Here is a 27,858-nt window from a genome sequence, read left to right as displayed (position 1 = left end):
GTGCTTGAAACAGATTAAGGAGTAACAAAAAAGTGTCACCTATTACCAGCCATCATCATCATTATCAAGTCTCATATCTTCCCCTCAGCCCAGATGTCATCTCTAAAAAGTCTCTGCAGGCCACCACCCCTCTTCACGCTCACTGCCCCAGCTCGATTAGGTCCTTTCCCTTCTGGCTCAGCTGAGCTCACATGAACCATCCCGTTACCCAGTGGCCACATTTACTTCCCTCATCTCTTGTCTCCCTGTTAGGCTGTGAGAACAGAAATAGCCAGGACAACACTGGCTAGACATGGGACAGTGCCTGCTATGGATTTGTTACACAGATGACATGGGCACAGAATAGGTGTTTAATATTCTTAAAACAAGAGACCCAAAGTTTTCCTGCCTGTGCAATTACCTTTGGGGATATCATTAATGTGTAATTCTTTAGCATTCTGCAAAAGGGTAAAGAGGATGGAATGTTCTGATAAAATGATTCTCTAATACACTTAATCAAATATGTAGTTTATAGGTGAGGGAGTGATATGAACACAAATCCAACACAAGGATGGAGGGATGTCCTCTGGCATTGCAAAGGAATGATAACGGATGGCACAAAGGGGCTTGAGAGGCAAATCTGGTTAAGGAGCCCTATTCCTCAAAGCCTCTTAAACAGTATCCCTCTCAATAAAACAAAACAAAACTTCCCTCTCAAAATGTGCAATGATAGAGGTACAATGACACTCATAATAGAGTGGCTTATCATAATAAAAACTGAGAAGTACTTAAGTGTCCATTTCTAAAGGATATGTTAATAAATCATGGTGCATCTATATAATGGAGGACAGTTGAAACATTAAGATGATAAGGCAAGAATAGATTTATGAGCATAGATGTTTCCAATATATTAAGTTGAAAAAAACTTAGAGTTTCTATGGAATGATCCTATTTTTACATAAAAAGAATATTCAGATATAGATACACATAGAAAAAAGTGTGGAAGAACATATTCAGTGGCTACAGTTGAGAGATGGGCACATTGATAATATTTACTTCCTTATATTATTCTCCATTTCTGACTTGTATGTGTTGAATATGTTATTTTTTAATCAGAAAACTACTGATAACTCAGTTTTGAAACAGTATGCATGACACTGAGAAACATGTGAACAAGTGTGAAAGACTGTGGTGCCGGGGTAGCTCAGCGATCAGCAGGCTCACCTGTACATCTGCTCACTGACTTCTTCCTCCAACGAGCTGGAATGGGTAGAAACAACTCCAAAGGAACCCAAAGGTTGATGAGTGATGGGAAATGGGGTCTGTCTGGAAGAGAACCCAGCCCTGACAGGGGTCTCCTTGGGCACAGATGAGAAGGGAAGACACGTGGCGGTACAAGACACAGATAAGTTGACGACCTCCACGGTTTTCAGGCTGTCGAGAGGGAAGGTCTCTGCCGGGCTCGGGTGGGACGCCAGGATGGAAGGACCTGCCCTAGGCTCTTGGTTTCCCAAAGCCCGGGAGGGAGCAGAGTGGGTCACAATGGAGCACACGGTGTCTGCTGTACGTCCAACCTCCAGGAAGGTGCTGGGTCCTCCAGCAAACGCTGCCCCGTCAAGGAGGCAAGGTGAGCCGCTGCGCTCGGCTGCGGGATCCCCGGCAATGGCTGCAGCAACTGAGGCGCAGCCCTGCTCAGGCACCTGATGGTGGACGGCCCTCTCAGCACCCGAGGTGCTGCTGTTGGGAAGAGCCCCTTTCCCCTCATTCAAGTCTTCGGGCATGCCCTCTGGCGTCCCCATTCGTGCGCTAGGGAGAGATCCATTCCCAGGGGTTTCAAGGGCTATGGTACATGGTATTTTTAAATGAAGACCTTTGGTTTCAACACCTGGAAGGGTCTCAGTCCTTCCATCGAGACAACAGGGTCCTTGAGAGTCAAACTGATCCCCTTTCCCTTTGGGGATGTCTATGTACCCAGGGCCCTGCTGGCTGTCAGCATTCGAAACCGCCTCCTCGAGGGAGAGGCCTGCCCTGGCATCCTGGATTCTGGAGCCACCACCAAGCTGAATGCAGTGTCCCGGGGGGGGGCTGCCCTTGCTCTGTAGAGCAAAAGCTTCAGCAAGAGCCCCTCCTTGCTGCAGGTTGCCCGTGTCTTCAGCAGACTCCTCCGGGCTACTGATTTGAGGTGCAGATACAGACTTGGTCAGTTTGGTGAGAGCCAATTCCCGCTCCTCCTCCTCAAAAGGCAAAGAGCTAATGGAGGTGAGAGACGCCTGGATCCCACTTGGCAAACTCGTATTGCTCTCCGTGCGTCCACCCTCCAGGGAGTTCCTGTGTAAGGCATGTCTTCGGACCAGCTGGTGCAAGACTTCCCTGTCACTCGGTAACTCCAGGGCCCTGCTCCGGGCCTCAGACCAGGCGACGGAGCTTGGCTCGCTCTCAATGCCTGAATCGGAGATGATGGAGGAAGATCTCTTAATGACCCCACACAGCACTGATGCTTCCTCCTGCCCCTCTGTGCAAGGGTCTTTTGGGGAAACCCTAATGTCCAGGGGGTCCCTCAAAGTAGAGTTCAGGGGCTCACAGGGTTCAGAGGGGATGAGCTTCAGACTTAGCAGCACCATCTTACCCTCTCGATCCACTCCTTTCCCTAGATTACTCAACGCATGGAGCACTGTTTTCTCTGAAGAGATGGCATTTTGATGACTCCTGCCTGCTACCCCTTTGCTTATTAGCGCAGTTCTGTCTAACTCATAGTTATCTTGAGAGCGTCCACTCTTATTCTGAGCACTCACGACCACTGTGTGTTCACCTCTACAGGGGTTCTTATTGCTAGATTTCACATCAATATAGGTCAGTGCTGGGGCCTGGCCATCCTCTGGGCCTGGACTCCTTCTCATCAAGTCCTCGTCAGCCAGAGGATGCCTTCCAACATCAGATTTGGGGCTGGTCCAACATTCTCCTCCAGGCAAACCTGCTTTGCTCTGGAATTCACCAATTGTCAGATACACCTGAGATTCAGAGCACAAGTCCACATGATTTGGTGTGGTTACATTCTCATCTGGCTCTGGACACCTAGTAACTTCTTCACCAGAGCCCACTTGGGATGGTTCCATGGTGGGCAAGACCAGGTCTTCCCTAAAGGATGATTTTCTATTTACAATATGGTTCTCTTCCTTGTCTTTTAGATTCATTATTGTGGAACTTGTGGCTGGAACATCAAAATTAGGGTAGACGCTCAAATTATGCCCTACAAGAAAAAAGAAAGAAAAATGCATTATAGCTTAAGAATGTATGCTCACAAATTATACAAATATCTGCTTGTATAATACAGAACTTGGCTGGACTTTGGTCCTGATTCCTGGGAGGCAGCCTCAAAATTCTTGGAATTCACCAAGCGACAGCAATGTTTCTGTCATTCACGGTGGGCGCGGATGGCTTCTGCTAACCCGCTGATGGGTCCTTGGTTAGCTTATCGTAAGGAGGTGACTCAGGATGGGAGCTGCTCGTGGCAGAAAGACCAACCATGTGATGAGCTGGGGCTTTGAGCCAGTTCCTACCAGCAGATCCTCGGGGGAGGGCAGGTGGGCTGAGGATTGAGTTCACTCATATGGCCTAGGATTCAGTCAGTCAGGACTACGTAACGAAACCCCAGTAAACACTCTGGACCCTGAGGCTTGAGTAGGTTCCCTGTTGGGTAGTACATGTTGATTTGCCCAGATGACCGGTCCTGGGGCCCGGGAGCTTCGTGTTTCAGATCCTTGTAGACCTTGCCCTGTGGGTCTCTGTTTGGCTGGTCTTTATTTGGATCCTTTATATAAAACTGTAATTATAGGTATAGCACTTTCCTAAGTTCTGTGAATTATTCTAGTATATCATCAAACCTGAGATCATTGTGGGAATCCCTGAACTGGTAACCAGTTGGTCAGAAGAGTAGGTGGCCTGGAAACCCCCCAAGCTTGTGGCTGCTGTCTGAAGTGAGGGCAGTCTTATCAGAGACCCTGCCCTTAACCTGCAAAGTTCGACCCAACACCGGGTCATTAGAACCAGAATTGCACTGCATGAATGCAAAGCTGTCAATTATTGTAAGTATTGATTTGCCATTTGTTTCTCAAGCAATTTTAATAATTACCACTTAGAAATGTTAAAACATGCCTCTATCTTATGTTCAGTATTCAGAGCAGAGAAAGAGAGCTTTGGAGCCAGGAAGGCCTGGCTTCCAGTCCTGACACTGACACTCGCCAGCTGTGAGGCCTAGGATAATTACAGAACTTCAGGAAGCTTTTTTTCCTGTTTTGAGTTCATCCTCCTCAACTCTGGCATGGGCCGTTCAAGGGAACCAGCAGGCCTCCCAGCTGCAACTCACAGCAGAGTCACTGTTCTAGACGTTCCGCCCAGAAAAGACAGATTTCTGCTTTTGCAGAGAAGCACCGCCAAGTCTGGGCTCGGTCCCCAGGGCGATCACCCTGTGCGGCAGGGCCAGAGGCTCCCAGATCCCTCGGATCCTTGCAGCTGCTGGTAGCGAGCCAAAGTGCCGTCTTCGCTTCCTTATGTGTCTTCAGGGTGAACTGTTCTCTCTCTCATTCTCTCTTGGTCTCATCTCCCTTTTTCCCTTTTCCCTCCTCCCCCTCCTCCTCACTCCCTCCATCTCTCTATCTCTATCTCTATCCTCTATCTCTCTATCTCTATCTCTAGCTCCCTTCTAATTAGAGTAAGTGCCTCCCACGTCTGTCTGTACTGCAGCCCTCTTGAAAGAACCATCTGATACATTATTCAATTTCCTTATGTAACAAACAAAAAAAAAGGGTTAGGCTTTTGCACTCTTCAAAGAAAAGTTCGAATTCCTCATATGGTTTTAATAGAAGTTAAATGAATACACAGTTGACTCTTGAACAACTCGGGGGGGGTTAGGGGCACTGCCCCACTGCCCAGTTGGAAATCCACATATAACTTTAGACTCCCCAAAAAGTCAACTGCCAAAAGCCTCCTGCTGACAGAAACTTCACTGCTAACATAAACAATTAACACATATTTTATATGTTATATGTATTATATACTGTATTCTTACAATAAGCTAGAGAAAAGAGAATATCTTTTTTAAATTATTACACATCTTCAAAAAGTTTTCCAATATATTTATTGAAAAAAATCTACATATAAGTGAGCCCATACAGTTCTGACCCATCTTGTTCAAGAGTCAACTGTAATCACAATTGAACATTATCATGAAGTACATCATTATGACACTTAAAAATTGTATGGGACTTTGAGACACCATCAGATCATACCTTTGAGTGAAATTTATGTTGGGGTCAAGGCTTAAAACAAAGAATGTGGAAGAAGAGATCTCTTCCTCACCTGGACACATTCTTTGCTTCTTGAGAGACTGAGCAAATTTCCCTTCCTCTGAGGGAACATTCCCACACCCTGTAGCCAGGCCTCTGAGAGCAACTGCCTTGGGGTTCTTCTGGAAGATGTGCTCATGAGTGCTTGGGTCCCAGACTCCGCTGGGTCCCATGTCCCAAACACACTACAGAAGCCACAAAGAGATGCTGGCCCTAAAATACTGTGTAGATATGGACAAGGCATGGCTTAGAAGATCCTGCATGGACAGACGGCCGTAGAAAGCACCTCCAACCACATCTTACTGTTGCTTAAGACTTTAGAGCACTGACACAGCAGGCGGTGAAGAGTTGGCAGAAAGTCCCAGGAAGACTGAGGCCAGCTTTCCAGCTAATGCTACAGGATGGATGGCGCTCAGAGGATGTGAACTTGATTTATAAAAAATAAGGACATGCAATAAAATTGCATACACAAGTTGAGGGACTGAGATTGATATGCACCAGGATGTCTATTCATATGCAAAGGAAAAAAATTAGAAGGCACTCTGCACAAAGCCTAATAATAATCACATTAGAGGGTTTGGTAGTATGGTTCTTATTCTGCATTTCTCCTCCAACTCTTCAAATTTTCTGTAGTGAGATTATATACCTATAATGAAGATGAACATATATGCATAAGCACAGACACACATGTACACACGTACACAGTTTCAATGTAAAGTTTTAAGCTTGTTTTGACCAGAGGGTTGGCAGCCATCCAGAGCTACAGAACATTTTCACGTCATCCACAGTGTTGACACTAGATGTCAGAGTACAACTGCGAACTAAATATGATCATTTGTTTGCAAAGCGGCACTGTCTTGGATGTCACCTATACTTTTAAAACATCCTACAAGTCTCAGTTTGCACAAACTCTGACGTTTAAACCGGCCCATCCCTTAAATGATAGGCACCCACATATCTGCACTGACAAGGCAGCCTTAGCATGAGCTTTGGGTTGGAATGAACTGCTTTCAGTTTTGCCTTTTTTTAAATATATATTTATTTTTATTTTTATTGTAATAACCTAGTTTGACTTTCCTCTATGATCTTATTTGAATTTCCTATTTATCATACTTCTATTTTGCTTTGTTTCTTTCTTGCCTGCTACTCCAGTAACTACATTTTCTCTAGGTCATTTTTTTTCTCTAGGTTCAGAAGTTACATTTTGTTTATTTTGGTAAATATCTTTCAATGTTTAATACGCCTATCAATAGCAGACTCTGTCATTTTTCAAGGCTGCTGGAATCTTTTAAATAGCCTTCCCATATTTGGTATCATTCCCTGGGCATAGATCCCACCTCCCCAGTATAAAATTCAGAACTCAAATTTCCTGCTTCCCTTGCAGCTAGAATGCAGGCCAAAGACACAGACTGTCAACCAGAAGCACCTGTGGAAACTAACGACTGTAAGGATATAAGCTCTGCAAACAGCTTCCACCTTCCTGGTGCAGAGAAACAGGTGGATCCAGTTTGCAGAGGTGGCGGCAGTTGCAAGTCATTTCTGACACAGAATCGGCACTGACGCTGACAGCAGGAGCGGATGGAGAAAAGTTCAGCCCCTGGCATTTGGGGCTTGAATGGTAGTAGTGACAGTTTCTTTTTCATGCCAGTTCTGTTGCATGGTTTAGGGCGCTTTTTCTAGAAGCTTAGCCCACACTTGTTGTTGTTTTTTTAGCTCTTCCAGTGATGCTAAGAACCGCTGAACATCAACTGAAGAAATTCCTGCTGGAGCTGGAATTCCATGTGGGTGGGGCTGTGGCCACCACCCCAGGCCACGGCAGTGAGACTCAGTGCTGCCCTCCTCCAGGGGAAGCTGCAGCAGAACCTGTGGCAGAGCACACGGAGTAGAGGACGCAACTCTCAAAGATGTTCCTCTAGCTTCCAGGTCTGAGGAGCTGCTGACTCAAGAGACACTGACTAGTGAATACACGCCTAGAAGAGTTCCTGCACATCCAAGCCTTTGAGCAGAAAACATTGCCACGAGTAGTGTGCCTGTGAGTGGCAGAAATAAGGACAAGGACCTACATGCCCATTAAATTATGAATCACAGCCAAAAAAAAAAGTTCTTGCTCAAGTCTGTTGTCTTCATAAGGAACCTTAACCAATACAGGAATTTATTAACTTCTAAAGTTAAAGAATAAAAGGAGTCTAGTCCTGAATTCAGAATTTCCTTCTGCCATTACCTACCATACTCTTGAGGGGTGGTATTTTAATTTTACCTGTTTTTAAAATTCCAAAATACTGGCACTTAAAAAAAATACTGATTTAGATTAGCTAAAGTACTTGCTAATTTATTTGTTTACCTTTTGTTCTTCAATCTCAGTAATTCCTTTTGGGCTCAGCCTTTTTCTTCTTGGAGTATATTCTTTTGTATTTCTTTCAACAAGCATCTGTAAATACTAAATTTTGAAAATGTGTTTATTTTGTTCTTCCTCTTGAAAGATGGTTTAGCTAGGTATAAAATTCTAGTTTCTCAGTTATGCGTTTTCAATACTTTGAAGATATTTTCCATTGTCTTCTGTCACTTAATATTATTTATTAATCTAACAGTATGACTGCCTTTACTTTTAGGATAATTTGACTTTTCTCAGTGGTAACTTTAACATTTTCCTATTGCTTTGGTACTCTGTAATTTCACTACTATGTACAGGTCTCAATTTTTAAAAATTATTCTGTTTGAGCCTTAGCACCTTCCTTTGACCTGATAACTCATAGTTTTCTTCAAGTCTGAAAGACTCTCATTATCCCATGGATATTGCCTCTCTTTCAAACTCTATTTTCTCTCCTTCAGAAATTCTTTCAGATGTATCCTGGGTCTTCTAATTCTATCCTCTAGGCCTCTTAAGTTATCTTTGCTGCTTTGGCAATTTATTATATGCATTTTCCTTGTATTTCAGGCTCTTCATAAACATCAGTTTTATAATACAGAGATCATCTGGCTCAAAAGTCATCAATAAGTGTCTATTTCTTACCACATAAGTCACTTTTCTGGCTTTGAAGGCCTCCATACATCCAGGCATTGCCACTGAGCGCAACTTATGGGTCCCATCTGCCCAACACCAAGAGATTACTGAGCTCATTGAAAGATTTAAATGAGGTAAATAAAGCACATAAGGTACTGACATGTGTCCAACACATAGCGGCACACTAAATAAAATCTGGTGTGGTTGCCAGCTCAGGGCAGTTTCCCTGGTAGTTGCATCTGGATGACTTCCTTCCTCCCATCATTTTAGATGTGAATTCTGAATGCAAGCTGTTACCAATTCTAAGGCCTTGCTTCCTTGGTTGTTGTGATTGGCTGAGGCATGGTCACATGCGTCTAGCCCACCTGATTAGCCATTCCTTGAGACTTAAAATTTGAGGTTTTGTCTATAACTTCAGGGCCCTCAAAATATGAGTAGAGTTGCCGGCTTTTATTAACCAGGGGCTGGAGCCGCTGGGCCAGACAGACACAGGCACACGACAGTCTTCTCCCACACAAGCCTGGAATGGTAACAGTGTGTGGCTGCCCCGGTCCTCCATCCTCCCCCGGCTTTGGGGAGCACTTGTACTCGCGCCTCCACGTGCAAGCCCGGGGCCGTTAGCCCGTGCTCCCGACACCCCCACCTTAGCCCCAGGCGCCCGCTGGGAACACCTAGCCACCCCTCCCCCGGCTCCACGCACTCGCGCTGCCCCCTCAGTGTTGCCTTTTATAAGCTGCATGATCTCTAATACATAATTACACTCCTTGTGCCTCAGTTCCTCTCTGTGAAATAGGCTTGTGAGTTTTTTTAAATAGGATTAAAAGGACGAAACTCATTAAACCTCCAGCACAGGGCCTGGCACTGTCTGACCCTCTAAGGGTTCGTGGATCTACTTCAGCTCTGTCATCTGTAATGGCTTTTTGGGTTCCCACAAGCAGGGCTGTGGGAGGTGCCAGACAGCCAACCTGAACTTCATGCCTCTCAGCTGACCTAGCAGCTCATTAAGAAACTGTGCAACACCAGCAAAACTGACTATGGTCTGGGTACACACAGACAAACCTGCTGTCTTTTCTCTCTGAGATGAGCTCTGCATCCACTCATCCACATACCCATGCAGTCCATTTTCTCAAGTACCTTTGCTGGCTTAGGGCATAAAGCAAGAACTCCATAGGAATCTGAACTGAATGCTATTAAAGTGCAACTAGAAATGATTTTCTATTTGAATTGCACATTTGAGGTAAGAAAGGATCTCCATCCAACACTCACTGAACTCTAGTGAGGGAGAAAATTTGGTTACCATTTTGCAGGTAAAAACACAGAGGAACTTGGTACAACTCCACCCCAGAGGGAATGGGGAAGGGGGTCTGTACTATAATGGCCGCTTTGCTACATTAATTTATCAATTTCACTGACCCAAGGTATTCCAAATAACCAGCTTAACTTCAGTTTTTGCTCTTCCTCTATGAACTAACTGATTACATCACTGATTTGGTCCTACTGCTGCTGCAACCTAAACGGGCCCCTGTCTGGGACCCACCGGTAAGCCTTATTCTTGAGTCTTTCCAAAAAAGAGACAACAAACCTGTTGCAGGGCAGTCCACATATCTGTCCTCAAAGATAACAGGCAGGGTGTTCCAGTCGCCGTCGATGTCCAGGCACTCTGCCGGCAGCGGGGGCATAGTGGTGAGATACTCCGAGTTCCGCACATCCAGAGACAGCTGGCTGTGCATCTGTATCCTAGGAAACACACAGACTGCACACTGAGCGTCCAAGGAAGTCTGAAACATTTTACAACTGTTGCCCATCCCCTTATCACAAGGAAACATTCAGAAAACATTAGTAGACGCTGACCACAGAACACCTACCTGCCCGGCTGTCACCTTCCTTTCTTGCCATCCACCAACTTCCAAGCCATAGTGTGCTTTGAATTAGAACTAGCCTGGGTACTGAGGTTAGAGGTCATGGACTGTATGACTAGTGTCATTTATCATATACAACTTTAGTGGAAAAACTTTGAAGGGAAAACATAAATCTACATATCCCTTACTCTTGCTTCTCTAACTTCCTATAGCGCTTAGGGTCTGAATCATATTTTGTAGCATTTTAATTAACAACCAACTAAAACTGATTTTTTATTGCTTACTATGTGGACACTGCATCCTTAAATTCCCCTGATTCAAGAACCATGTTTTTTGGTTCCTCCATGTGGTTTTATAAAATGCCCCGTATTCTGCTTCCATGACCCAAACATCCTTCCACTACTAAGAATTGGATTCCAGAGTTCGAAATAATAAGTATTCCTAATTCAAAGCCTAGGATGGTAGAAAATGTTTGTTTCCTTCTCCTCAAGTCCCTGCAAAAGGGAGGGAGTTTATTTTCCTTGATAAAGAAAAAATAGTAACATTCTCTCATTTTTCTCCATGCCAACTTAATCACTCTTACATGAAGGGAGAAGAGAGCCTTACCTAGGCCGGGGAGTTTGGGAGGAGAATTTAGCATGCAGAGCTAGTTTCTGTCTGACTGTTGCTCTTTTTTGGAGCAGCCTGAACTCAGGAAGCCCCCACCTCTCTCCCCAGCCATGAAGGTCATCTGCCTTCTGGAAGCCCTTCATAGCGGTGAAACTCTGCACAGGTCCACACAACTTCTGTGACTCAGCATTCTCAGTAACAAACACAATGAAAATGAACACATGTGTATACACAATATTTTACATATGTATGTGGAATATATATATTTCATTTCCTTATTTGTCAATTGGGTTTTAACCTATGAAAGAAAAAGATAAGCAATTTATTCTCTTCCTCAAAGCCCTGAAGGCTTTTGCAACTTCATAACGTTTTGAACCTTTCTCTGAATATTTAAATGGAAGTCTGTTGCAATCAGTTCATTTATTAGCCATCATCTGAACCTGGAACATTTTAGCTTATTAAAAAAACATATTATTGGAATGCGAATGTACATACAATGGTGTAGACGGTCTAGGGTGTACACCAAGAGGGCTGAAACTTGATTCTGTTTCAGAGTCATGAATAAATCAGGTGACAATCAAGTCATTATAATACATCAGGATAAGTCCTGGTGAGTCAGGTGTATGTCATTTTCTGCAGGGAGTTATCCCCGACTGGAATGTAGTTTCTGGAGCATTAGGATTCTGTGAATTTGACCAAGTACCTAAAACAGTGCTTGGCATGTGTTAAAACAAATGACTAACCTTTTAGGGTACATGCATGATGAGGTATCACCTCTCACCTTAGGGTGGCTACTTTAAAACACACACACACATGTTGGCAAGGATGTGGAGAAGTTGGAACCCTTGTACACTGTTGGAAGGAATGGAAAATGGTGTAGCTATGGTGGAAAAAGAGTATGGAAGTTTCTCAGGAAGTTAAAAATAGAAAAGCCTATATAATCCTGCTTCTGGGTATTTATCCAAAGGAGATGAAATCAGAATCTTTAAGATATATTAGCATTCCATGTGCACAGCAGCACTATTCACAAGGACACGGAAACAAGCTAAATGCCCACAGACAAGGAAAAGAAAGTGTGGTGCGGTGGGATATTATTCAGCCTTTAAAAAGGAGGAAACTGCACTATGCAACACTGTGGGTGGACCTTAGGAGTGTTTGCAAAATGAAATAAGCCAGCTACAAAGGGATAGATACTGCATAATTCCACTTACATGAGTTATCTAAAGGAGTTATCTGAATTCATAGGGGCAAAGAGTGGAGTGGTGATTTACTGGGGGCTTGGGGAGGGGGAAGTGGGGAGCTGCTCAGCGACGGGCATAAAGTTTCAATGAAGTAAGCTGAGAAAGTTCTAGAGATGTGCTGTGTGGAGCGAGCAGGACCTGGTCCAGTACCTGTTTATTTCAATGTCAGTCGAGTCTGGAGTACAGTCCAACAGCATATGGCTTCTTCTACAACAGATACTGAGAAATCCACATTTTACTTTTCTCTGGGGTACCCTTTAGCATAACGGCCCAACATTATATAGCAGAGCCACAGCAAGGAAGCTAGGAGTGTGGGGTCTCGACTCCAACAGCCCTGTTTGTGTCACTTGCTCACTGTGTGGTCTATGATAAGTGACTTCATTTCTCTGATCCCAGGTTTCCCCAGTTTCTCCCTCTGTAAAGTGGGGATAATGACAGTCCCTAGCTCACAGGGCTAATGTAAACATTAAAGAAGCCAGTGCGTGCAAAGCATGTAGTCCAGCTTCTCACCAGTGACATCTCAATAGACTAAGCACCAAGGGGCAAGTAAAGCACCTCTTGTGTTCAATGCTACATACACAGCATCTTGTAAGATGAATGGTTTTTGGAAATAATCAGCGTTATGATTATTACCAGAGAAAACATAAAAGACAGAGTGATAGCTCAATTATCATTGTTGTGGACATGAAATCATCCATATAGGTCTTTATATTCATCAACATTTCCACATTCATTCAGCAAACTTCCATCAAACACCTCCTTACTGTGTGAAAAACACTGGCTAGAGGCTGATAAAACAGAAAAGAGGGAAATAAACACACTCTTGCCAAGTCATTTTTAAACACTTAAAACATTGCAACCCACGGCAAGAGGTAGTCTTCATTTCACATGGCAATCCAGTGTAATCACACACTCCCAGAAACACACACCAAAATAAAAGTGTCAGAAACACTTTCTACTACCCATTTGATCTTGTCCTGTCCTACCTAGCCTGGTCTATTTCATTTAAAGAGTGCTGTTCCCAACCCACTAGGTTGATTTTGCAGTCCACACCATGATTGTGACCTACTGTTGGAGAAACACAGTCTAGTGTGAGCTTGAACAAGATAGGTCTTGACAGATGAGTTCCCCCAGGGCCACATCATCTTAGCAGTTGTCCATCCTGATTTTGGAAGATGCTTCTGTCCCATATGTCATGGAAGTGCATGGCCTCACTGTGGCAGAGACTCTATCTCTCCAGCTCTGCTCCCAGATGAGCAACACCTGCTCACTATCTCAATCCAAGGTTTGATAAACACTTGTGTGACCCCACCGTCAGCACCTAACCTTTTCTGAGCAGAGTCCATGGCTTGCACAGTGTGTTCCATGTGTACAGATGTCTGATTTGGTCCTTGCAACTATTATGTGCCCATTTTAAAGAAACCAAGACTAGGTGAGGTTAAGAACAAAACAATAGCAACAGAAAATAACTTTCTCAAGGACCCACTGCCAGTAAATGGAGGAAGAGGAACTGAACAGAGGCTGGCCCAGTGCTACAGCATCTGTACTTTGTGCAAATGGTTGGCATTTCAATGAAACTCTTCCAGGAGAGTAGCTGCCTGTGCATCTGTCACCTCCCTGTGTGCTTATGCTTCTGGGAACACAACCAACTGCGCCTGGCGATCTGAGGCTCACCTGTGTGGTACCTCCGTCGGCAGCAGCCCTGATGTGCAGTATTTTGCTCAGTGGCCCTCAAAGTCATGTTTATATTTGTCATATTAACTCTTGTGATTTTAGTTTCAAACAACAGGGTCCGCCAGCTCTAGCTGGTCTGACTGAACGAACACACGAGTAGGTGAAAGACTCCAGCTATTTCTAGACGGGGTATTTTAACATGCAGATGTATGTCCCTCGGCTGCCCCTGCTACTTGCAGATCAATGAGGCAAACTGTGAATGTTGTGCATTCTGAAGAGAAAGGAGTGTGGGAGAAGACAGGGATATAAAGCAGAGGGCAAACAGGTCTTCCGGTCTGCCTTGAGGGATGGGTGAATCTCAAGTGTTACTCCTGCTGGGTTTACTGTGCCATCTGTCATTACTGCCTCTACATTTATTTTCTGAGTAGAACATATCATTCAGAAACAAAAAGAAACCCTTGGATTGGTGTAGCAAAGGCCAACACATTTCGGAGGAAACGCTGTTCTTACTCACCAGGGAAATCAGGGAGGAAGGATGACCTCGTCTTTTGTCAGTCCTCTGACTTTTCAGAGTGTGTTTGAATTTTTTTAATTTTTTTCATTCATTTTGGAGGAAGGCAAAGTTGACATTCACCAGTCCTCCTAAGTAGGAAGTTCAGTCTTAATTCTTATGCTAAAGGCCTTTCCTAGTGGCTGCAAGGCCTCAGGCGGATTCTGCATTTTTTTCTGATGCAACTTGTGGCTAGACCACCTGCTTCTGATTCATTTTGCCAAGAGGACCCAGCGCAGATGTCTTCAGGGACCTCGGACACCTTGGTTCTGACTACAGAGCCAGAAGGCCACTCGAGAAAGGAAAACTCTGGCTGCTGACCTTCTCCGCCACCCACCAGCTCCCGCCTCTGCAATGTGTCTGACTCTTTTGGCCCGCAGAGAAAATGCAGCCTGAGTGTGCAGAAGTAGCCGGATGTCTCTCCCTCCCAGGAGGAGATGAAGGGAAAAAAAATAACTTTGAACGAGAATGTTGTCCTGGGTGGCTGCTTTTAGGGTGTGCTGTGAGCATGCGAATGGCTACTTACAGATTTTCCTGAAAGGTCAACACTGCGAGTTTTTGGTGCTCCATGTAAAAGAAGGCCTCCGAAAACCTTCGGACCTGAGGAATTAAATGACATCAACAATTTAACTCAATGGAAGGGCACTACTCTGCCTTTTAAAGGGAATCTGAGGCCCACAGAGGTAAACGGCATGTGCCAACAGGAGGGGAGCTGAGGTTCTGAAACAGCAGTCTTGCTACCCTGCCCACACCTGCCCTCTCTCATTTATGGCTCTTTGCCCAAACCTGGTCTCTGGACACAGTTTAAAGTGTGTTTATGAATCTGCTCTTGAATTGCTTTCTATTATTTTGTATTTAGGTCTCATTTCTTCTACTATAGAATGGAAAACACTGAAAACAGGAACCAGAAATAAATGCAGGTGGAAAAGAATGTGCAAAGGCTGTCACGTGTGTCCCGCTAAGCACGTGGGGGACTCAGCTCTGTGGTCCTCTTGCGGTACGTGAGAACTGCAGCATCTTTTATTAAGCCTTACTACCTACTCACTGAACCCAAGCTGATGGCAAGGATGCCAGGAACAATCTGAAAACACTTTAAAGGCTCTAGTAATATCCCTAGGGATAGGCCCTGCTATCATCTGGTCACCAACGGAGATGTTTAATGACTGGTACAGCAGGGATTGGAGAAGCTAAATAAAGTGCGTTAGGTCTCACTGCAAGTCCACCGTGGAGCCATGATGAGCTCAGGTCTGTAGAAGCCGATGCCAATCTCATTCTGCCCAGTGAGCCCACTATCGTAAAGCTTCCTGGAGAGATCGCTGGCGTGTGATTGGGGAACTCGGGCCCTCGGACACCTTACCCTCAAGGTGTGATGCTCCCGAGTGAGATGCATGGTCACTTGCGAGTGCAGAGTCACTGCATCTAGGAACTGGGTCCACAGGGCCATCAGGTGGGAGGCGAGCCAGGCGAGATCCTTACTTATCTGCTCAGCTATCTTCTCTGGGTTGTTCAGCATCTGGAAAGGCAGAAAGGTGGTTGTAAAGGTCCCCTACTCCTTGGAGTGACTCAGTCCTGGAGTCTTTACTGACCTCCCTGCCTCTAATGAGGGCCTCCCGTTCCTCTGGACTCGTCTATATTCCATTCCATTCTGAACTCAGGGCTCGGCAATCACTATACTTCAACTTATTATTATCTACCACTCAGCAGGTAGAAGACCAGGCATTTTTATATGTGCTCCCCATTTAACCCCTATAATTACCCTTTGGTAGTCATTTTTCAGGAAAAGTAAAATGAGGGTCAGAGGGATTAAATAGCGGGCCCAAGGTCACAGAGCTGGGACTCCGCTGCAGGGCTGTCTGACCACAAAGCTGTCTCACCAAGCTGTCCTCACACAGCAGGTGACGTAAAGCACCTTCTGAGAAACGACGGTCCTTACAGCCGCCGAGCACATGGCCAGTGGTTTCCACGTGGCGCCCTGCCGCCATCCTGCCCTCATCACTCTGAATTTCTTGAGGAGGACTCCAGGTTGCCTCACCTGAAACTTGAAGAAGCCAGCCTAGACGGGGCCTGGAGCCTTTGGGGGACCAGTTTAGAACTAGGAGATCGTCTGCTTGGGAACACTTTAACTCTGGGGGTGGGAAGAGAGGTCTCTGCCGAGAAGCAGGGAGCCAGTTGTCAGAGAACCGGCTTCACCAAGCACTTCACGTGCATCTTGCCTGCCCCGGGCACGCGTTTAGAATAAATGGGGACACAAAGACAAGCACAAAGGCTCTCCCCTGTGGGGAGCCTCACTCAGAGGAGGGCATAGGAAGGGGGCTGAACTGTTAAGAGTGGTGGGAATCTCTCTGTCATGGAAGCTGCAGCAGGGACTCAACAGCAGAGCCATTTCATACCCGTCTCTATCCTCCTTTGCCCTGTGCCAAAGTGTCTACATCTGCAAAGTGGGTATGCAAAGCAAATAACCACTCACTGGATGTGACAGTGCAGAGAGACTAAGTGCAAAGCCAGCTTGAAACCCTGGATGGCCCTTTTGCTATTCTTGCACTACAGGCTGGTACTAGACGAAGGCATGTTGGGTGGAGTGTGGCATCTGAGAGTAAAAAGTGGGGGAGGGAGGACTTTGGCACCCAGTAAGGCTTTTCATACTTGGGTAAATTGCTTTATAATTAATGACCAGCTTTCAGATACAGGGCATCATTCAACTGTAGCCTCTCTGAGCTCCTTCTTCCAAGAGGAAAGGTCAGTCTTTGATGACAACACAAACTAAAAAAGTCCAAAATGAGAGAATGGCTCTTACTTTCTTCTGATGGAGGCATTATTTCCAGCACCGGCTCCATTGGGAGGCAGAGGTCAAACAGGGAATGTCTACTCTTGGTTTAGTCCCATCCATGACCAAGGGTTTTAGGAGGCAGAAAAGTAAAGATTGGGTGGGGTGAGTGCGGGACAAGGTCAGCCACTGGAAGACGTCCAGGCTGGACGGTGAGGCTCCTGGATGGACCACAGTGGCTTGTCATTAGATTCTCCAACCAGTTACTCTCGCTAGTAGCGCCACATGCCTGCATAGCACGCAGCACCCTTTTGTCCCTGAGGACCTCGCCTACCCTCCCTTCTGGCCCAGCACACGCCCACTGCCTGGCCACACTAACCTGCCTACAGTGGTCAGATCACACACAGCTATTACCAAATGCAGGCCCTTGACCAGGCTGTACGTTCTCCCTGGAATGCCTTCCCCTTGCTCCATCCAACTGCCCTTCTCCCTCTCTTCGGCACTTCGGACTTGTCTGTCCTCCACCAGCTGGTTGTGTAAGCAGTCACCACAGTCCCCTTTGTTTCTGGTGACTCTTTAGGAACGTCTATGCTCCAAGGGTAAGCCTAGCTCCCCTCCCTTGATGTCTACTTGACCTTGCATAGACACTCTGACCATGTGTTGCTTGTTTTACCTGCTGTATAACCCTCCGTGGCCTGCATTTTGAGCTTTAGACTTCTCAGTATTCCTAGTAACTACACACAGTGGCTGATGGATAGTGGGGATTTAGTGAGTCTTTATGGAATATACCCGTGACTTTGCATCAATGCCTCAGTGATTGGACTCCCCTTCCTGGGCTTCTTACTCGGCCACCCACAGCTCACCCCTCCACTACAGTGGCAACAGGAAGTGTGGCACTACTTCTGAGCTCAGCCACTAGAGTGCAAATGAGAAAAAGGAAAGCTACCATTTAAATGTGTCTTTGGGAGAATTAATTTTTCCCCTAGTTGATTACAGAAATGGCTCCAGATAAGGTTAAGGAAGCTTCTAATTAAGCCACAAGAGGACTTCCCCTCTCAGAGATGCCTGGGTCTAGGCAGTCACAGGTGACATTCAGGGAGGGGCTTCTCAGGCAAGACCAAGGAGAGGCCCTCCATGCCGACAAGGAGGCGATCTGGTGAAGCTGCCTGAAGACGCGCAGCTGCTCACACTTGCTGCCCCCACGGTCTTCATCCAGGCTCTGACCACGCTCTCTTGCTCACCCCCACCCCCCACCCCCATGGAGATCATGGAGTGTCTGTTACGTGCTGTGGTGTGTTGCACCAAAGATAAATACATCAGGTCCTGGTAGATGCAGGTGGCTCAGTTATGGCTATTTATTTAGCCTACAAAGTTCTGTGAAAGAGATGTTCACTGGGTGCATAGAAGGATCTCAGAAGCCTTCCTGGGGATTATGCCCACATCCTCAGGATACAGAAAAGCCTCCCTACATTCCCTGGACTAGCCAGGTTCCCTGCCATCACGGGCCTCATGGTTACAGAATTGGGCCCTGGCATCAGATAATCCTGTTTAATAGGTCCAAGTCCCCCCAGGCCCTCGTGCCTCCACATTCAAGGCCAGGGCACCTTGAAGACAAGTCAGGCCCTGCTGTCAAAGCCTGGGTCCTCAGAAGGGGTGCTCTGGAACGCAGCTGGGCCCTGAAGCGTGGGAGGGTCACAATGCGGGAGGGAAGCCCAGGCTGAGGAGTCAGACTCTGTGCCCAGCATAGTAGTGGGGGGCAAGGAGGCAGCTACATGCCACCTGGATGTGAGTGAGAAGGGCACCTCTAGTGGAGTTCCCGCACATAGACGCTCAGGTCTGGAATGCCTGGCAGCACTGTCACCTCCCGGGAAGATGTCAGAAATGCAGACTCTCCTGCCCCGCCCCAGATCCAATCAGAATCTGCATTTTAACAAATTCCCAGATAATTCATATGCACATGGAAGTCAGAAATTCTACAATGAAACACAGAAATGGATGTTACTCAAAGGAGTTGCCTCGGGCTGAGCTCTCTCACTCCCTGGCTATGTTGGAACACTCTAAATAATCAAGGCTGTGCGGTGCCCTCCTGCTGAAAAATAATGGTACTGGGGACTGTGGCTGGCCAGGAAGAAAGAGGTCGCGGTGATCCCAGGGGACAGTCATTTTCTAAAGCTTTAGTTTCTTCTGCTAAGAAACAAGGCTAATAAAACCTACATCCCAAGACCGAAATAAGGATTCAATGAGAAAGCATGTAATATCTTTATCAACAGGATCATTGTCTTGAAACACCTCACAAATATGTTTTTAAGCTTAAGTGAAATAATTAAAAACACTCTGGCAAGGCAATTAGAAAAAAAAGGAAGTAAACAAAACAAGCAAACACCAGGCTGCCCATTGGTAGCTGTTCATTTAAGCCTGATAACTTGTTTTTAGTGTTTCCTGCTAGGAACGTGCAGCTCAAAGAACGGCTGTCTGACAATCTGGGATCTCCCAGAAGTTCATGGGGCAATCAGGAAGGAATCTTTTGTATGACAGGAAACCCTCTCTTGCTGAATTTTTAAAGATTGGTGATTGCTTTCTGGTACTCAGCATGTGTTGAACCTGTTGGTTATCCAAAGCACATGGTGGAATCTCATTAGAACCTTTCCATCAGCTGTTCTTTCCTAATCAGGCTGCACAGCAGGATCCTTACCCTCTGATGCAGCTCTCCCACAACCAGCTTCATTATATTCCATGCTACACCCATCGCGGGGACCCCAAGCACCCCCAGTGCTTCTGGCCAGTGGATTCTTACCCTGGGTTGTGAGGACATTCCCTCCCTGCCGCCTGGCACACTCTGGCTCCTTCACTGCTAACCTCACAAAGAGCCAGGCGTGTCCCCTAGTCGCACACCCAGCCCTGGCCCTACCGCAGCTGCTGCCTGTATGTGAGCAAGTCCTGTCACATGAAGCTGTTAGTCCTGGAAAGGTCTATCTTTGTATTCTTAACACATTAGCAAAGTGGCTGGCACTTAGTAAGCGCTTAATAAATGTTCATGAGATTCGCATGGAGTAAACACACATAGGAACTGCACCTTTACTGTAGAGGTCCATGTTTCCAAATTGTCTTAAACCCGAAACTGTTTCCATGCCCATCCCATCCCACCACGCCGTCCAGCGCACAGACGCAAGCATTCGCGACCTTGAGTGGTTGGCCACTAGGTGGCGCTGTTCTTCCTCGAACGGCTCTGGGGGCCGAGGCGTGAGGGTGGTGGGGCGGGGATTGTTTCTCCCACTCCCAGCAACGGGCCAGCCTTTAAAAACCCCGAAGTAAGCCGATGCCACCCGGCTCTCCCTACCCCTCCCGGCGGCAGCCAGCTAATTTGGCTGCTTGGTACAAAACTGAGCCCGCAGCAAAGCAGTCACTCAAAACCAACGCCCTGCAGCTTGGGGCCTGGCGCTCCGCTGGCTCTTGAGACGCTGAGCTGATAAGACTCTTCGGCAGCCCGTTCTCACCTGAGCCACTGCAGGGACCAGATGCGTCAGTAAGGCAGCGGCTGGCAGGCCGCCCTGGGCTTGGCCCGGGCCCACCCGCAGGGGTTCAGGCACTTTAAGGAAGCCACGCTCCCATGTCCACTTGTGGGAAAATGAATGGGATACCCGAGGGGGGCGCCCCCCCTGCCCTGGCTGGGCCGCTGTAGGGCAGGGCGCGCGCACCGCGGTGGGAAACCAGCATCCGGTACGCGGCGGTTGGCATTGGCATTGTTTTTACTGAAAAAATGCGACTAACAGCCCTCTCCGGCCGAGATGTTCCCTCTCTCTCGCCTTTTCCGCACAGCCCCCAAGGAGCTTCCACGACCTGCGGGGTTAGTCTCAGCCCCGCGTGCAGGTCTCTTGGTTGGCCCGGGCTCCCCCGAGGAACTACGCCGCCCGCTGCTGCGTCCTCTCGGAGCCCCGCTCCCCGGTCCGCGAGCACAGCTTTGCGCCGCGCCCGCGCCTCCGACGCTAGGCCTGCCCTTGTGCAGAAGGCCGGGCTCCGCCACCCACCCTCCCCGTCCCCAGGGGCTTGGCTCCAGCGCAGCCTCCAGACCCTCAGCGACACGTCCTCCTGGGCTCCAGCCACGCACGGATCCGTGTCCACATCTGCAGCGCCCGCGTCCCTGTCCACGGGGCCCGTCAAGACAGGAGGCCCAGTGGCGGTGGGGCGGTGTGCACGCGTGCGCGCATTTCGTCCCGGGAAACCACGGCGAGGGGGCGAGTCTGCGCCCTGGCCGTCTCTAACCGCCGCTCTCCGCTTGATCCGCGGCAGCGCGGCGCACCCACAGGGTGCTGAATCAGTGAAGGCGCACACTGAGCCCACCTCCTTTGCGATGTGCGGCATTAACTGCTCCAGCATCACTCACTTCCTCACCTTTAGTAGCATGTGGCATTGTGGCATTGCCATTCACTGCTGCACCCATGCATTCCAGCATTACCAGGAACCCTTCTGGACCCCTCGGCTCAAGAGTTGAACAAGTCACCTCGCCAGACTGTGCCCCCAAGGGAGGGGGTTCACCGCTGAGTCCCTAGGACCTAATGCAGGGCCTGGTGAGTAGTGGGGACACACATAATGTTCCTGAAATGAATCACAACTCTCCTGCACCAATAGACCAAAAATGCAGTCCCAGGAGAACACTGATCCTTTGTGGCCACAAAGACAAAAGGAACTTGGCCTTTTCACCATTGTCCCTGCCTGGTCCTGGGCAGCACCAGAACCCACTTCACCACAAGGGAAGCGACAAGCCAGAGCCCAAGGGTGACTGCACCAGACAGGGAGGTTAGCACGTTCTGCATCCACGGCACAGACCTCACTTCTGTTCTCTGCCCGAATCTGCTCCCTGGGACAGCATCTTGGTGGGGACGGAGGGCCTGGTGCCACCAGGACCAGCTTCTGCCCCTGTTCTGCCAGTGCTGGGACTCCGGGCCAGAGACTCAGCCTTCGTGAGCAGAGAGCCCTGAATCTTGGTTACCCAAGCACGGAACAACTACTTACCCTGTACAACTGCTCTACAGATTAAATGAGAAAATGCACACAATGCATATAAAACAGCAGCAGGCAGGTAGCCAGTGTGCATGCCTACGGGCTGAGAGAAAAAGAGGTTGATAAAAACCAAGTCGCTTTATTCCCATTTTAGATAGGAAAAGAGAAGTCCATAAAGATTAAGCGACATGCCTGAAGCCATGCATTTAGCAGGTCCCCCTGACTCTGATGTGACTACTTCCACAGTGTGCCATGATTGCCCACCACTAGCACAGCCCCCGCCCCCCCCACCAGTGATAAGGAGAAGATGGGCAACAGCCTCTGCCATTCGCCGTGCCGTGGGCACAGAGGCAGTGGACTTGGTGCTGTGTGGCACAGGAGTGCACCCCCTTCCCCTGTACCACACACTGGGTATCCCTGACCAAGCGCTTCAGTAAAGCCCGTGGTCACAGGGAGGTCAGAGGGGACTCGTGGCAAAGCACTAGCTGCGTGCCTGGCTGAGAGCCCCTGCCAGCTCCCGTGCCCTTGCTGGCGGTGCAGCCATGAGCCCGGCTCTGGGAGGGAAGCTTCCGAACAGGCACAGCAGCCGCAGGGAGCCCACAAGACGTCCCATCTCTGACGCCTCACCTTGTCTCCCTGCTGGTCCTGGCAGGAAGGATTGGGGCAGGGGTGACATGCAGCTGCAAATCTGCTCCTCAGGCCAACCTTGTGAATTGTGAATTTGAAGCTAACCATGTGCATTTTTTTAAATTCCTAAATCTAAATTTTCAACGGTTTACAATGGTTTCTTCTTGGCAGGCTGAGCTGCGCCTCCTTCTGCCCATTCCTCTGCCCAGGCTTGGGGGAGTGGGGACAGAGCCTAAAGCAGGTCCAGAAGGAGAGGCCAGCCCTGCAGAGCAGACCCAGGGAGCTGGGCACTTGGCAGGTCCTCTCGGGAGCTCTCTGTGGTGCCTTCACAACAACCATAGCACATGGAGAAGCAACGCAAGGCCCTAACGCCCATCCCGGATCATGCAGCTGCCAGGCAGAAGATCTGGAGCCTGGGTGTGCACCCGGGCCATGTGGCTGTGGAGCCTAGGGCCCTTTCCAGGGCAGCAGAGCCTTAGAGAGTACAAGCTCCCGCCTGGAAATCCTGTCCTCTGCCAGCCTCATCGCCCCCCTATGCACTCTACAAATGGACTTCGTGTAACTCGTGTTGCCCGTTGTCCCCCTTTTTACGATGAGCAGTGCCTGCAATGTGACTCCCAATTATCCCTACAGGTAAGTCCCTTCCTATAGGCTCATATCAAGTTGTACTTCCTCCTCAGACTGATACGTAAGGGCCCCAACCCCTACCCAACGCCCATGTCTGTTCTGCCTTCTCACAGGAGCCTGCTGGCCATTCACAGTGACATTTCACTCTGCTGACTTGATGACATGATCTAAAGCAGGGCTTCTCATCTCTGGCCGCACATTATACCCATCGGGGGAGCTTTTTATTTCTAATGTTTTTCTTGCAGTTTTATTGAGATATAATTGACATATAACACTGGCAATATACTGATTTGGTACATGTATATATTGCAAAATGATTTCTGTAAGAAGGTTCATTAACACATCCATCATCTCATACAGTAATAATTTTTTTCCTGTGATGAGAACTTTTACGATTTTACTCTTGGTAACTTTCAAGTACAGTACTACAGTCACCATGCTGTACTTTACATCCCATGACTTACTTGTTTTATAACTGGAAGTCTGTACCTTTTGACCCCCTTCCTCCATTTCTCCCATCCCCATCCCCTGCCTCTAGCCACCACCAATCTGTTCTCTGTTTCTACGAATATATCCCACATGTAAGTGAGATCATATAGCACTTGTCTTTCTCTGACTTATTTCACTTAGCACAATGCCCTAAGATTCAAGCCTATTGTTACAGATTGGCAGGATTTCCTTCCTCTTTATGGCTGAATAATATTCCAGTGTATATACCACATTTTCCTTATCCATTCATCTGCCAGTGGACACTCAAGTGGTTTCCATCTCTTGGCTACTGTAAATAATGCTGCAGTTAACATGGGGGTATAGTTATCTCCTCAAAATCCTGTTGCACTTCCTTTGGGTCCATGTCCAGAAGTGACATTGCTGGATCATCTGATAGTTCTAGGTTTAACTTTTTGAGGACCGTCCATACTGCTTCCCACAGTGGCGGCACCGGTTCACATTCCCACCAGCAGTGCACACGGGCTCCCTTTCTCTGCCTCCTCTCCGGCACTTGTTATCTCTTGTGGGTTTTTTTTACAGCCATTCTAACAGGTGTGAAATGATATCTTGGTGTGGTTTTGATTGAGCTGAGGCTGTTTTAATAAAAATACAAATACCTAAGCTCCATTGCCAGGGATTCTGTTTCCACCAGTTTGGATGGAACCTAGGCAAAGGTACATCTTTACAATTCTAAATGTGTTTCTACTGTGCAGTGAGGGTTGAGAAACACTGATTTAGAAGACAGAGATGTCAATCTGCAATGAGTCCAGCTTCTGGCATTGATGAGCTGTGTCACCAACCCTGGGCTACCACGCTTTCTTCCACCTTAATTTGCCTCTTGTCATGTAAGAACGACAGTACCCACCCAGACCATCCAACACAACGTGACGTAAATAACAATAACATGCGCTTGCCAGGTATTCATTGAGCACATATTCTTAATACATGCTTGACGAATTTCGGCAAATGCACATACCGGATTCATCGTCATCACCATCATTGATGCTGGCTTTCTGCCGTATCTGAGGCTGTGTGACCACAGCTGCTAGGTCTCTACCACCCTCTGTGAGCAGCACATGGTCACAGTCAATAGATGTTTGTTAAATGTATGGGTACTGGACAAATAAATAAATTCAGTGTGAGTTCCAGGGACAGAGACCTGTAACCTGTTGTTTTTTTCCAAAATATCTCACACAGAGCTAAGCACACAACAGGCATCTAGTAGACACTTAGTGATTCAGGTAATGGGATGGAAGAGTATTTCTTCAGTTTAAGATCTAGAATAAGGCCCTAAGTCCTGTCCTTCCTTCTCTGATTTCTACACCAACACACAGCTATGTTTGCCCTGCATAACTACTGACAGTCAGGCCCAAGAAGTCAGTGCTCTAATTACCTGTAGCTCTGAGCACAGCTGGGAGAGTGTTTCTTCAACAGCAAGGGACTCTAGGAAGAAAAGAGAAAAAAACACGTACAATTAGATGGACACACACGGAAATGCAGCCGTTGCTAACTGTGTGAAAGAAGCATAGTTTTCAAATTAACATAATGTAACAGAAGGAAACACAGCGCCCGAGAACCCTCCTTCTCTCCATTCCATGGCCTAAAAAGGTCATGTTTATAAAGAGGATAAACCTGATTTGGAGCCAGGTGACTTCACACTAGACAGAGGTCAACATCGTCTCATGGATGCTTTTCTGAGAAACAGATGCTCCCCTGTCCCCATTCAAAGAGAGCCTAGCGCAGGTCAGTGATCCCACATTTTGCAGGTACACACATGCAGGTGCACACATCACACGTGGGTGTGGTGCATGTGGGGCCTGGATTTGTACCTCCATCACATAGGTGAATGTGAGGAAGTCTGCAGGAGTGGAGTAGCAGGGCAGAGCCTGCAGAAGCTGATACTGATGTTCACCATCTTCCAGGCCCCCAGCAGGGGAGCCTGTGATCTCGCCAGCTGGGATCAGCCTCCTGCCATTAGTGGTTTGAAGCCCACAGTGCCTGTGCTGGAACTCTCCCCTGGCTCTGCGATGCTCTGGTCAGTGGTTTGCACTTGGCCACGGTGTGGCTCTACTTAAAGCTTTGTTCCCCCTGGTGAGTGGATGCAATCAATCCCTCAGTGCCTTGCAAGGAGACAACTTATCCACCTGGCAGCTGTGAACCCCACCAGGCCTAGTGGCTTTTGTCATATTGATCTTGGCTGTGCCCTTGGTGTCTGGAATGTAGCAGGTTCTCAATGAAAATATGATAGTGAATGAATAAACACAAATTCAGTTCCTTTGGGTAAGAAAAAGTTAAAGCAAGAAGTCAACCACTATTGCACAATCGCCATTGTCTCTGAGCTATGAGACTGGCTCTGATTCTATACGTGTCTTTACTGCATGCAGAACACTCGAGTATGAAAAAAAAATCAGCTTCACTCTTGGGTGATTCAGAGTAGTGTCTGACTTGCCCAGGGTGTTGGAGCCGATAGAGCGAGAGGGTAAGATGTCCCCACAACCCAAGCCGTCACCAGTGAGGCCTCACCTGCTCCTTCACATCACGTGCCAGACACCACACGCCAGCGCCCTGAGGGACACCTGCTCTCAGAGACCCCAGGTCTACTGGGGAATAAACCATTGTTACAAGGTGTGTTCAGTGCAATAATGGACAAAGTACAAGGCCAGAAATACTGCCCAAGACACAATTAATTCAGCAGGCAAGGTCTAGGGGGACAGGTAGGGAAGTGGAGGTACCCAGCAGGAATCTTATTGACCTTGAAAACCAGGCTGAAGGAGTCAGTTTTAGCAAAGGGGCTTCATTGGAGAAAGCTGAGCAGAATCACAACATGGCCCATTTAAATGAGTGTGACATGATATAAAGGACCTGGCCTCAGAGTCACTGCAGGATCTCTGCCCCACGCATTACTGTGTGGCCCTAAGTAGTCATTTCACCTCTCTGAGCTTCTTTCTGGTTCTACCATCTGTCAATCAAAAGGGATTCAGGCACAATGGTCTCCATGATGCCTGATGATGTGCAAGAAGCAATGCATCCCCAGAAAATCATTATGATGGCTACTAAGAGAGTTCCGCCAAGCCATCCAGATTAAAAAGTATATGTGTAGTTCTTTCTTAGGATTGCTTTACACTCCTTTAAGTTGCCATCCTGTCACTACTGCCTAATTATGAAAAGGCAATTTCTCTTAGCCACTTGGCACAATGTACAAACAATGCCAGGAGGGTAGTAGGTGTCCCACAAAGGCCTGGGTGAAGGAAGGAGGAGGAATGCCTCAAGGTGCTCCTGCCTTTTCCTCCCACATCCGCACACCCAGGGTTCTGTCCTGCTGCAAGGACAGAGAGAGCAGAAAACCCTACCTGACCAGTGCGCACTGCCGTGGGGGTTACAGAAGCTCGCCGCCTGTGCCCAGGCCCCAGCCCAAAGGGGAGGGTGGCTGCCGGGGTTAGCGTGTCTCTGCACCTGGCCTTACCCAGCTCCACGCGTGGCACATCAGGGATGTCCGTCATGATGCTCAGGAAATGGGCGCGGAGCCCGCAGCGGGCGCGCAGGAGCAGGGCACACAGCTCCCGGTGCCACTTGTAGGCCCGCTGCATGCAGTTCTCTGACGGCACGTAGAAGCTCCCCTGTGGGGGAAGCGGAACAGCAGCTGAGGGCTGCATGCTGGTCCTGGGGAAAACTGGGCGGTGGTTCAAGAGGCCAGGAAAAGAGAGTGCTTGAGTCTCCTCCCTGTCTCTCTGTGGGGAAAACACAGAATCCGCCAAGCCTCTAGACTATCATGCTGTTCAGATTAAAACAGACACATCAGCAGTGATAGTGGTACTAATAAAAGATGATGATGATGATAGGGACAATGGGCAGGCCACATGGGTCTGTGAAAACGGGACCTGCTCCAACGCCACCCCCTCGCGGGGGCAGGGTACACTACAGAAGACATGGGCACAGGTGGGCTCCTGTGCACGGGGAGATGAGGAATTTAGAATGACCCACCCTCGCAGTAGGTGAGTCAGGAGCACACAGGGCTGAAAAGGAGAAGAATGCATCTCTGTAAAACAAGAAGTGAGGGTAAATCATCAGTGTGGAAATAAGAGGCTCTGATCAGGCGGT

The 27,858-nt window shown here is 47.8% G+C and overlaps 1 protein-coding gene across 2 annotated transcripts in view; it reads right to left on the bottom strand.

The window, feature by feature from the left end:
* The window catches only part of FAM135B (family with sequence similarity 135 member B), a 294,798-nt gene that overhangs the window by 14,064 nt on the left and 252,876 nt on the right, over positions 1-27,858 (bottom strand). For both annotated transcript variants that reach the window (XM_036893581.2, XM_036893582.2), the window contains exons 8-13: positions 27,224-27,377; positions 25,154-25,203; positions 15,613-15,768; positions 14,782-14,855; positions 9,905-10,059; positions 1,204-3,226 (exon numbers count right to left, since the gene is read on the bottom strand). In XM_036893581.2, the coding sequence (XP_036749476.2) occupies positions 1,204-3,226; positions 9,905-10,059; positions 14,782-14,855; positions 15,613-15,768; positions 25,154-25,203; positions 27,224-27,377 (2,612 nt within the window). The remainder of the gene's footprint in view (positions 1-1,203; positions 3,227-9,904; positions 10,060-14,781; positions 14,856-15,612; positions 15,769-25,153; positions 25,204-27,223; positions 27,378-27,858) is intronic.

Source organism: Manis pentadactyla, chromosome 3 (assembly GCF_030020395.1).
Source record: "Manis pentadactyla isolate mManPen7 chromosome 3, mManPen7.hap1, whole genome shotgun sequence".
Lineage (NCBI taxonomy): Eukaryota > Metazoa > Chordata > Mammalia > Pholidota > Manidae > Manis > Manis pentadactyla.
Note: the sequence above shows the minus strand (reverse complement) of the source record. Positions and strands in the feature narration are given on the sequence as shown.